Source organism: Varanus komodoensis, unplaced genomic scaffold (genome assembly GCF_004798865.1).
Source record: "Varanus komodoensis strain SLA01 unplaced genomic scaffold, ASM479886v1 scaffold13_1, whole genome shotgun sequence".
NCBI lineage: Eukaryota > Metazoa > Chordata > Lepidosauria > Squamata > Varanidae > Varanus > Varanus komodoensis.
This window is the reverse complement of record NW_025335408.1, coordinates 4,949,459-4,961,077: the sequence shown is the minus strand read 5'-3', so window position 1 is coordinate 4,961,077 and position 11,619 is coordinate 4,949,459. Positions and strand designations below refer to the sequence as shown.

The 11,619-nt window shown below is 41.4% G+C and overlaps 1 protein-coding gene across 1 annotated transcript in view; it reads right to left on the bottom strand.

Moving 5' to 3' along the window:
* The window catches only part of PRICKLE1 (prickle planar cell polarity protein 1), a 76,593-nt gene continuing 64,974 nt past the window's right edge, over positions 1 to 11,619 (bottom strand). The window contains exons 3-8 of the mRNA XM_044422908.1: positions 10,133 to 10,246; positions 6,851 to 6,988; positions 6,145 to 6,348; positions 5,701 to 5,887; positions 4,019 to 4,876; positions 1 to 3,434 (exon numbers count right to left, since the gene is read on the bottom strand). Coding sequence (XP_044278843.1) covers positions 2,599 to 3,434; positions 4,019 to 4,876; positions 5,701 to 5,887; positions 6,145 to 6,348; positions 6,851 to 6,988; positions 10,133 to 10,246 — 2,337 coding nt within the window. The 3' untranslated portion in view covers positions 1 to 2,598. The remainder of the gene's footprint in view (positions 3,435 to 4,018; positions 4,877 to 5,700; positions 5,888 to 6,144; positions 6,349 to 6,850; positions 6,989 to 10,132; positions 10,247 to 11,619) is intronic.

Sequence of the window (11,619 nt, the reverse complement as noted above, 5' to 3'; positions counted from 1 at the left end):
GACTACAGTATCAATCCTGACTGAAAATTGGTCATGTTGCCTGCAGGCAATGGAAGGTGAAATCCAGCACATCTAGAAAGGATCAGCTGGGGGAAGGTTATGCTAAAGCAACAAAATGATTTTAGAACTATAAAGCATACTAAAAGAGTAAGCATTGTTTGTTTTTCAGTTTTCCTCAAACACGTTTTTTCACCATTCCTTCATATTTTGTGAAAATTTTGTATTACATTCTGTAAAATAGTTCCATGCCTTGGTAGGAAAGTTTTTTAAAAAAAAATGGTTCAATAGCTATGGGATTCTTTCATAAGTCACAAATGATTATGTGAAGTGTAATTATTTCTGGGGAGAACTATAGACACCACCCATTAATATTAATTTCAAAACCTAGAATGAGATTTAATGTTTGATCATTGGGTATCTTTAATATACTATGTGTTTTGTAGGATTTGCATATTCCAGTTGTGGTGTGCACTTTACTTAGACAGTTTCATTTCCTTGACCCATAAATAATTCCTTTAATGTTAGGAACCATAGGTTAAACAGTATTTACACAGCTCTACCATGCAATCAGAGCTTTACTGTCAAAAATTAAACATTTCACTGCTATAAGCTGATGAACATTTAACAAACCCCCTGCCTGAATCAATCTGATGTTATCCTCTCAAATAAAACTAGGCTTGCCTTTTAAACAAATGTCTTGCAATTCAGGGATATAAAAATAGTCTGTTAAATCTTAATTTTACAATATGTACATTATTTGCACTGTTAAGTTATGAACACAGTTTCAGCTATGAAATACTACATTATAAATATTGCTTCTAACTGCTGCTCATATACTACATTTGAAACGTAGGATAATGTTTCAAATATGCAGGATTCTTGCTTGTTTCCCCAAGTTTTTAATACAAGCGGACTGAGACAACGCAATGAAGTTCATGGGTAGAGGCTGTAGCTTACACCACATAAAATGGTTCCTTAGGGATAATGAAAATTTCTTGTTAAATTGACTTTTGGCTGAGTGGGAATCACTCAGACAAACTTCAAAAGGAACAGTCAACTTGATTACTTCGATTATTCTGCATACAAGCAAAGATTTCTTGCTTGGCATGGAAAGGCTTGGGCTACATCAGTCCCGGTCTGTCAACATGCCAGATGTTTGCACTACAACTCCTAACAAACTCAGCCAATTATCAGATGCTGGGAGTTACAGACTAAACATCTGGAGTGAAGGATGTTGGCGTAGTCTACTCTACAATATAGGTGTAGGATAAATAATATATAATTGTGGTATTTGCCAGGATTGCACAATGCAATCGTGGCAATTGTAGTGCAGGAGTGCCCTCCAGATAGTTTAGTCTACAGCCCACAGAAATCCTTACCATTGGTCCTCCTGGCTGGGGCTCATGAGTGTCATAATCCAGCAATACCCGGAGAAAGCCAGGTTGCCACCTCTAGTTTAGTACTACATGCACAAGCAGTAGGAAACTATCCCAAACTTTGAGTGAATTTCATTTCCTTCACATGGTTGGGAAAAAGACTCTGTTTCACTTTCCCAGAATTTTGGCTTGTGTGTGAACAAGAGACAGTGCTTTAACTGACCAAGGTTGCTCATAGAAGGTCAACTTCCTAACCTATCATTGTGCATGAATCAGGAATCATGGTGTAGAAAGTTGGCTAAGATATTACCCCTGATATGTCTATAATGAGTAGAGATTCAGAGAAAGTGAAAGGAAAAGATGCTGAAAAATTTCTCCCAACTTCATAGGAGACAGGGAGGAGAAAGTACACAAATCTGAGGTTTTGCTTGGGCTTGTTGCAGCTTAAGAAGCACTAAAGCATTTTTAGTGCTACATGTAAACACAGATGGTGCATAAATCAATTGGTATAATTTGAACTAGGTGACTGAAGTAGCAGGAAAAATATAATAAGCCATAAGATGCTGACACTGGGCAAATGCTGACACCCAAAAATACTCCACTGAGCCTTATTTAAACCAGAGCATGCTAGGCACTATTTCCAGAATTGCTACCCAGGTATAGATTCTTGTGTCATCTGCAACCTGGCAGTGGGCCTTGTTGGGAGGCAGAAAAACCTTCTAATAACCCACTACCTATAGGAGGATTGGGTCCTTTTACAGCAGACCAAGCCATTCAGGTTTGGATGGCACAAGTTACATCTGGGCAGTCATTATGGAAAGTCATTGTACCTGGTATGCACTGTCTTGTGTGGTCACGCTAACCAGGCCATTTTCTGGCTTTTTGTACTGGGCACTGAAAATGAAAAATTGGCTAGAGCAAGGTAGGGAACTTGTGGACCGCCAGATGTTGGGATTGCAACTCCGATCAGCCCTAGGTGAAGAAGCATGGGAACTGTCCACCACTGGAATATGTTCAATCGCAGTCAGGACATTTTTAAAGCTATATCAATAGTATTTTCACTTTGCTTTTCTTGTACCCCGCCTAAAACGGTTGATTATTAACTGCAGGCCCCTGACAGGGGTCATGGACAAAGGCTGCCCATGTGGACTTTATTTAAACCATTTTCTACATAAGATTTGAAAAACAGTGTAGGCACAGAGTTCATAATTATCAGTAAAACTTAAGAAATTATACAATTTTTGCCTTTGTGTGATTTTCTCTTTTTAGATTTTGTTATCCTTTGTCCAAACTGGGAACTGGGCAGTTCAGCACTTGGACTAGAAAGGACATCTGTATAGTAGGGATATCTCACTGATCTGGGTTGTGGAATGGGCTGTCCTAAGAAGTATCCTTCCTCTTCAGAATCTGAGGAGGAGGAGGATGAACACCAAGAGTCTTCCTCCTCAAAGAATCTGAAAAATTGGTCTCTCTGGTTCTCCATTGCATAGTCGGAGGCAATGTGAGCATACTGGCTGTATGAGTTTGGAGTGTATGCCCGAATTGCATGAGGACTTTTACTTTGAATAAACTTGCCGTAATCCTGAGGAGAATAAAAATTAAGTCTTTCCTTTGGGGCAGGTTTCCTTTCTGCAACCAAGTTAAGCGCATTGTCAGATCGAGACTTTCGACTTCTCCTGCGGCGATGCTGGTGTCTCTTCCCGTGATCTTCGAACTGATAAACGCGTCTGCGAGTCCTTTCGCTCATGGGAGGCTGACGAATGTCAAGACTCTCATAATTGCCATTATCAATAACTTCATCTGAAAACTTAACTTGCTGAGGTCTTGTCTGTGATTTCGACCTTCTTAGCACCGGTATGTGTATGGGCTTTTCTTCAGGCAGTGTCTCCACTTGACATAATTCAGAGCTTAAACTTTTTAGAGACTCTGTGCTCCTATGTAACATTGAGGAATTCAGAGTTCCCATGTTGCTCATTTTCTCACAATCATCCACTTCCTGATAGGTTGGTAAAGAATACAACGGTGGCCTTGGTTTGACTTCTCCATCAACAGAAGCACCTGAGAGTAAAAATTGCAATGATGTATGTTTAGTAAATTGCTGTTCTCACTTCCCCCACTTCCCACTGCAAACTTGTTTATATTCTTCCTCTATGGTTAAGTTTGAAAAGCATAATCGGAGCTCATGTATCAGAAATTCAAGTTTTGGTTACAAAGAACAGTGAAGCAGATGATTGACCAAACTGACTTTGGGACTGCAGGAAGAGTGCCTAATGACTTTGCCTTTATATTCTTTTCTCAATTATTAACTTCCATAAGTAGGAATAAACGAGTGGCCTTCACTCACCCCTTCTCCAGTGTTTTAGCTGTATGCATAGACATTGCTTCCTTGCTTTGCAGCAAATGCCTTTAAACAGTATTGAATTGGCCAATAAGTGTAAGAGGAAGGGGAAAAAAGTCCCACTGCACCACTTAAATGGGTCCAGAGCACACAGGGAGCACAAAGCAAGCAAACCTTGCATAGACTCAGGCCTATACCTCCTGTAGAGTTCTGGTAAGGAGCAAACATGCTAGCATGAAAGAATCCTGTCTGCTAGACCATATAAATGCTTCATGAAGGAACCACACTGAATTCTTAGTCTTACCTGTGATATTAGATAAAGCAAGGGAATCCATTGAGTCCCGAACACACTGCTCTTGTTTCAGATTTGACAAACACTCCAGTGAGCCATCATACCATTTCTTTTGGTCAAGTTTGTATCTAGGTGTGCCATGCTCCATGTCCAGCTCTTGGATTTTCCTGCTGCTGGCAGGTCCCGGGTGGCTACCATAGGCAGAATCCCCTAGGCCATCTTGAGATTGCGCCCAATACATATCTGACTGGTATTTCTTACTTGCTAAACTTTGACTGTTTTTCTTCAACTCAGATCGATCTTTAACCATGCCCTCACAAATCCACTGCTCATTTGATCTAACATCTGCATCTGTCGGCTGCTGAAAGAGGCCTTTATCACCAAATTTTAGGAGCAGCTGAGTCATGTAGTCTTCATGTTCAGCCCACTCTTCTGGATCATCTGGCATTTCTTCTCCCCTTCCTTTCCAGAGGTCTTCATCAACAAAGCTTCCTCCTTGCCTTGAAAGGCTTAAGTCATCCAGTTTCCGCGAAAGTGTATCATCAGCAGTGCTTGAAAAGCCAGGGAATTTGTAGTTCAGTGCTGGGGACAGGAGGAGCGATTGCCTACACTGATCTGCTGACCGGCTGCTTTTCCCCATGCGGACACTCCTTCTGGAGTCTCTTGAGCGGGCAGACTGGAAAGCAGAGTCCGATGAGTCTGAGGCATGAACATCCTCTCCCAGGCTGCATGATTTGGAACAATAAATCTGCCCTTGTTTGGGAAGGAAAGGACAGCCAAGCAGGGAAACTTTGCAGTGAGCACAAGAAAAGCACGTTTCTGTAGCATGCCAGTGTTGTCCATCGTAAGTCATCTGAGCATGATCTACCCCTGTTAAGAAAAGGAGCATTTAGTTTTTTGGGCATATTTGATTGGTATTTTATATCCTTTGTTCCAATTTGTATAAGATGCTGAAATAGGTTGTTTTGCTTATATATACTAGGGGCAACCCAACCATAGTTAACCACAGTGAGACCTTTTAGGACATATGGATGTCAATATCAATCTCTGGACACCTTAAATACTAATATGCTCTGACAAAGATTTTTGTAGGATGACAGCTACAAAAACAATTGGGCCACAGTATATTTAGCTGGTGTTAACCTCAGCTGCCAATGAACAAGGATACAGAGATAACTGTGGTACCAAAAAAAATACAAGAAGGAGCACGAAGTCTGAGCATTCCTGTATCCTAGAAAAGAGCACAGAAGCAGACACTGTTGGCAATCCTACACTAATTGTGCCATGCTAATTTAATAGCTTACGTCATAAAGAATCCCACAGTTCCAAACAAACCAGACTGGAATAGAATTACATTCACTGATAGACTAGCTCAGTAAATACACATAAACACACACTTGAAGCCTTTTGTCGACATACTGGTGAGTTTCAGATCAGCGGCAAAATGCTTTGAGTGACTGAAATGTTTTCCAGATGGCTTCTAAATGTTAACTGTAAAATTCTAGGCATTATTGCAAGAAGCCTAGATGCCAACTTTGCCCCTGGAGTGAGCAAAGCTATTCCAATCTTAATAACATCAGCCATGGTGTCAGGGACTTTTTCTCTTGCACGCTTGTACATCAGATTTGAATCTTAAGCTTGCACAGGCTGCTTTCTAGAGTAAACGTGCTTTTCAGTGTTAAGATGCAACTTACCTATGTGCTCCCCACAAGTCTCACAATATTCTGCGTAAAGGGACTCAAAACAGCTGCAGCAGAAGGGGCGCCCATCCTTCATAATGTACCTCTGTCCCCCAAGGACGGTTTCACACTCCAGACAACAAAAGTGTTTCATGTGCCAATGGCGACCTTCTGCTTCTGTGCACTCGTCAGCAAAAATAATCTAGGAGGGGGAAAAACATCTTCAAACAAAGATTTCAAGCCACACACAATGCTAGCTACTCCATTAATCTAACTATTTTGGCAAGGTACGTTTCTTCAGTTTACTAATGAAGAAGTTAATGTGTAGAGAGTCATGTGACCCTTGGTTTCCAGCTGCTTATGGGAAATCATTGCTTCATTAAGTCCCTGCTTAACTGAGCAAGGAAAACCATTTTAATTTCCACATTTGCCTTAAGTATTGTCGGAATGCAAGATTACCTCATCACATGCGGAGCATCGTGGCTTGAGCAGTTCAGCATGATGCCTACCACAATGAATTTTCCCATCTTGGTAAAAATAGATTAAGTCGACAAGCAGCTCGTTGCATGTAAAGCAGACAAAACAGGAAGGATGCCAGCACACTCCGGGCCCAGCTCTTGATGCAAATACAGCAACTTCACTTCCATTTATCTTTGTACCACACTGGAAATAAAAACAGGGAAGTTCAAAATATGTCTTTGCAGTATGAAAATTGATACATCACAATTCTCTAGACTAATCTTCATTGTTCCCTTTTCTGTATCTCAATGTGCAATTCAGGTACCATGATTTATCAGTTTCTTCTAGTTAAATCAATCTTTGTAATTTTTAACCTACTTTTTAAGAAAGCCTGGTTTTATGTTTTATGTAGACTACTTCCCAGTCTAACAGAGTTGAGTACGCTTTCATACAGTGTGTATTTTTCAAACTTTTAAAGCCAGGTTGGACAACATGTGGTCCTCCAGAAGTTTTGGCCTACAACTCCCATGATCCCTTACCATTGGCTATACTGGTTAGGACTGATGGGAGTTGTAGACCAAAACATCTGGAGGGCCACAAGTTGCCCATCCTCACTTTAACCTTGTTTGTTAGCAGTTTTACATATACAACAGTTAAATGTCAAAAGTTTCAGTGTTGAATTTCCTTTGGGTAATAAGACTATTACCTGTTCACAAAGTGTATGCAGTACTGTTCTAGGGAGTATTCTGACTGTGCCTCGTCCCAGTGCCTCCTTCTTCCGTTGTGAGCTAAATATCTGTAGTTCCTTCTTCTCCTCTTCACTTAAAGATTGGCAGTATCTCACCTTCAGCAAAAGAAGCAGATATCAACTGCAACATCTAAGCTAGTTGTGTATGAAAGAAATAATGCATTTTAAAAACAAAACAAGGCACACCATCTTCCTCCCTAGGAGTAAATCCAGTATCATGCAAGCAGATGTTTGTTAGTGCTACAGATTCTTTAGTGCTACAGATTCTTTCCATTCCCCTGCAGCCCTCTAAGTTGCCTGACTCTGTGTTCCAGAGGACTTCCATAGTGCTAATTTTGTAGGTGTACAGAGAGGCCCTCCAGTCTTGGATCTGTTGACAGAACTGTTTCCATCAATCGAGTAACACTGCTGATTATCATTCCTTGATTCAATGGGAGCAACGTTTCTATGACACTTCTCGCTTGCAATAAACCTGACACGATGTACACCAGAAGACAAGAATATGAGAACCACACAGTGGTAATTTAACATATAATCTACTTATGAGATTATTTAATATCACACAGCATAGGGAAGAAAAGGAAGGGAGTTCCTGCGGATTATACTCTGTTAGCCAAACAGCTATAGGGGGCAGTGCTCATCTCCATTTCAAAGGCCATGAGCCAGTGTTGTCCGAAGACATTCCTGTGGTCATGTGGCCAGCATGACATCACACAGTGCTGTTTCCTTCCCACCAAAGTAGTACCAATTTATCTACTTGCATTACATGCTTTTGAATTGCTCAGTTGGCAAGAGCTAGGGACAAGGCAGTGGGGGTCCACAGCATCACGCGACATAGAAGTATTATTAATAAACAAATAAATAACATTGGAGACTGGTTCCAAGTCAGCTCATGGCTGGGGGAGTTAAAGATATTTACAGTAAACCCCTAAAATGCATCCATCTTGAGGTCTAATAAAAGGGATTGGTGGAATCATTTCACAGGGTGGGTACCACTGTAAAAAGAGGCCTGTCACCACCAACTAAAATCTGTAGGCCACAGCAGGGACAGCAAGGCCTCTCTGGCAGATCATGGAGGCCTGGTATGGTAGGAGACTTTGCTGGAAGTAATCTGGTCCTAGTTATGTCCACAAGGACTCCCAGTGTAAACCTAGCTCAGTAGCAGACTTCCAGCCAGTGGTGATACAGGAGTAATGTGTGTGCAGTAAGACACTAGCTACGGCATTCTGCACCAGCTGCAGCTCCTGAACCAGCCCTAAGGGCAGCCCCACATGGAGTCCATTATAGCACGGTTTTCAACCTTGCCACAGCTGGGGACTGGTGGAAACAGGAAAACCACCTTGGGAACCACTGAGGCAGAACCAAGAAGCACCATACACACAATACATTATTAATACAGGCAGCAAACAAATGAAAATTCTCCAAAACAGCCAGAAACCAAGCAACAAAAAATGCCAACAAAAGAACAAAATACCATAATCAGCATGGTGTAGTTTCCAGTCAGCTCCCACCAAGTCATCACCCCCCGTGAATGTGATGCCAACCAAGGAAGAGGTGGTGGAGCACAGCCAGTCCCCACACCAGTCTGTGGAGAATTGAGATGCAGTCTCCCATGGACACCAGTCCACAGACCGGTGGTTGAAAACCACTGCATTATAGTAATCCAATGGTCAGGTTAATCCTGTCCAGGCATGGGTGCAGCTGGTGCACCAGCCTCAGTTGGTAGTTGTTCCTGGCAGAGGAGTCCCTTGGGTCTCTAATGATAGTCAAGAATCCAAGAAAAGCTTCAAACTGCAAAGCTGCCCCTCGGGGGCAACACAACACAACCCTACCCAGAACCCAGAATTAACTAAATTCCCAGACCGAGAAACCACTCACTCATAATTTCCCCATCTTGCTGGGATCCAGTATCAGCTTACTGGCCATCAATGTGATCATTGGGTGCTCAGATTTCCCCATCCTTTACTTCTCAGCCCTTACACTAGCACATATTTGGTGAATTTTTTAAGAACTTACTGATAATGAATGACACAATGGTATAATACTCGGGTGCTGAAAAAACTACAACTCTTAATTTTTTGAGGTTCCAAACTTTCTTCTTTTAAAGAACAGTGGCAAATGAGAAAGGGTAGAGATTAAAAGGGGACAAGACAGGTTCTGCTGCAAAGCAGACTGGGAAACATGCTGTGGCTGGAGATTGAGGGGGAAGGAGGAAGCAAACAACCTACTGTCTGTTGGGTATACTCTGAGTTGATCAGCAAACATCCAACCCAACATGGCTTATCTGCCAGGTGGCTTGGTGCAACATGCAACCACGCCCGTTTCTTTTGGAATTTATAAACTGCAGGGATTTATTTTTAAAAGTTACAATGTGTTTTAGGATTAATTCAGTGTGATTTAAGCAGAGTTCCTTTCAGGTCTCTTGAAAATACATTAGCATAGTATAGAACAGTGGAGAACAGAAACAGAACAGATTGTCTCACAGTTTAAAGCCTGCTTGAATGTACTGCACCATTCCAATAACGTTAAAGCCTACGTTCTCAACCTGGCATCCTCCACTTGTGTTGGACTACAATTTCCATTATCCCCAGTCCACAGGGCCAGTATTGTCCTACTATGCCACAGGCGATTAACACCATAGACTCAACATGAGTAACATTCAGAGTTGCCAGACAGCGCAAGACACAAATGCTGATGGAGCTTCTGCCCTGGGCCTCCCTTCAGAGAGGGGGTGGGCTACCCAAGGCCCTTGACAAAAGCCCTCTGCAGAGCCTGCAACAAGAATCTCTTTCCCCTGGCAGCCTGCTGGGTGGGGATGGAGGCATTAGGGGTGGCAAAAGAGGGAAAAGAGAAGGGATGGAACCATCCATTCAGGCACTGGTCCCCAAGGAATGCAGCCCTTCAACGTTGAAAACTTAAGGCAGAAGAAACCAGACAGTGTTTGGAGGTGTCCACAGTTTGAAAAAAATGCCTAAGACAATTTAAATGCCTCGAAGACAATACATGCTTTTGTCTGATGACTAGGAGAAAACAGAGCTGCCGCAGGACACGCCTCCCCTGGTGGGTCAATTCCATACATAAGGTGTCATGGCAGAAAAAGCATCCTCTGATGTCACCTCCAGCAGAGGGGACACCTTTGGGGAATTATTGCGCTCTTTCTGGAAATCCCGGTCTGTCTAGATGCACAGTCATTCCCTCTGCCAAGACATTGCAGGACAAGAAATGCTTGTCTGTATCTACCTCATTATCATGGGGTGGTAGCTGGTAAAGAAGCTGCTTAATTCGGTGTTTCTCCCCAGGGCTGTTCACATAAGGAACCTTCTCTTCGGACAGACAAGCAAAGTACAGCTGTACCTGGATTGGAGAAAGACACATAAATCACTGAGGTCCCCATGTGGAAGAATTCTTCTCTCCTGCCTTATCTTAGATTGTGTTTACAAAGCATAGGAGGATTTTCTACTTTAGATCTTTGGCAGAAGTTGCATTCTTCTTGCTAAGAGGCTCAAATGAGTTGACTCAGCAAAAGCACATTGCCTGAGATAGCTAGCACCCAGCTGTTGAATTGCTGTCCTGGAATGCAATTTGCAGCCACAATTAGGGGTGTCATAAATTATGCGCATCCAATTTCCACCCCCTTCAGGGATAGTCAGCTAGTCTATTAAAATTCCACATCTTCTCTCTGCGTTTTATCACACAATGTGTGAAGTTGTCTAGAAAACAACTGTTACAGCAACAGGTCTGATTTGCTCTCTGAATTGCATAAACTAAAGGGGAAATAATTGTATAATCTCTGGCTGATTAAGCTCATTCTTTCCACGTGAATGTTAGTTGGAACCTTTGGATTGATGGGTACAACCATATTCCTTGCCTGGGGCCAGTGAAAAGTCAGTAAGAACTGGTAGTTTTGAATGGCATTCAAAAAGAAATTATACTTCACTGGGAAACATGCCTTTTAGGGACAGTCTGTTATTGTTGTTCAAGTTTTGACAGGATTAAAAACAGGACTTTATTTGTAAAGAAACTGACAAATCTTCATAAAAAACAAACTTCTTTGTACCAGCAGGTGATTTATTATTTTCTGGTTCCAGCTTGCTTCAAGGATTGCAGTAAGGTATTGGCAAAATGGTGCTTTAATTATAATAAGGTAGGCGCTTATTGAATTTAAACATATTGAAGGAGCACCTTGAGATAGAAAACAGCAACTTCATAGAATGATTGAAAAGAAAAATAGAAAATGTTCACAAAATGCCTAAGCTAAATTAGACAACAGACGTTCATATAAAATCACACAAACACATTCATGAATATTTGTAAATGATTTTATGAACAATACTGCCAATAATCTTGAATCATATTTTTCATATTTGAAATTGTTTTTAAACCACCTTCAAAAGACATGCCCATAGGTACTACTGCACCTGGGAAATTATATTTTCTATTGAGATAGATGTACAGATTAACTTGAGCTACATCATTAGTATAATATATAGGAGTGCCAGGTCTATCGATGATTTTTATAAAAGTGTGTCAAAATAGTATTAACACATAATATACTTGCCTAAATGGGAAAAATGATCTTACGTTTCTGTTTTTAGGCCCAATGACTACATATGGTCACAAAAGAACTCAATAAATCAAACCCGTTAATTCCCAACCAGTAAGTTTACATGTTGGATCCAAAAAATAAAGTCAGGATAACAGAGAGACAGAACTACTATCTATCTATC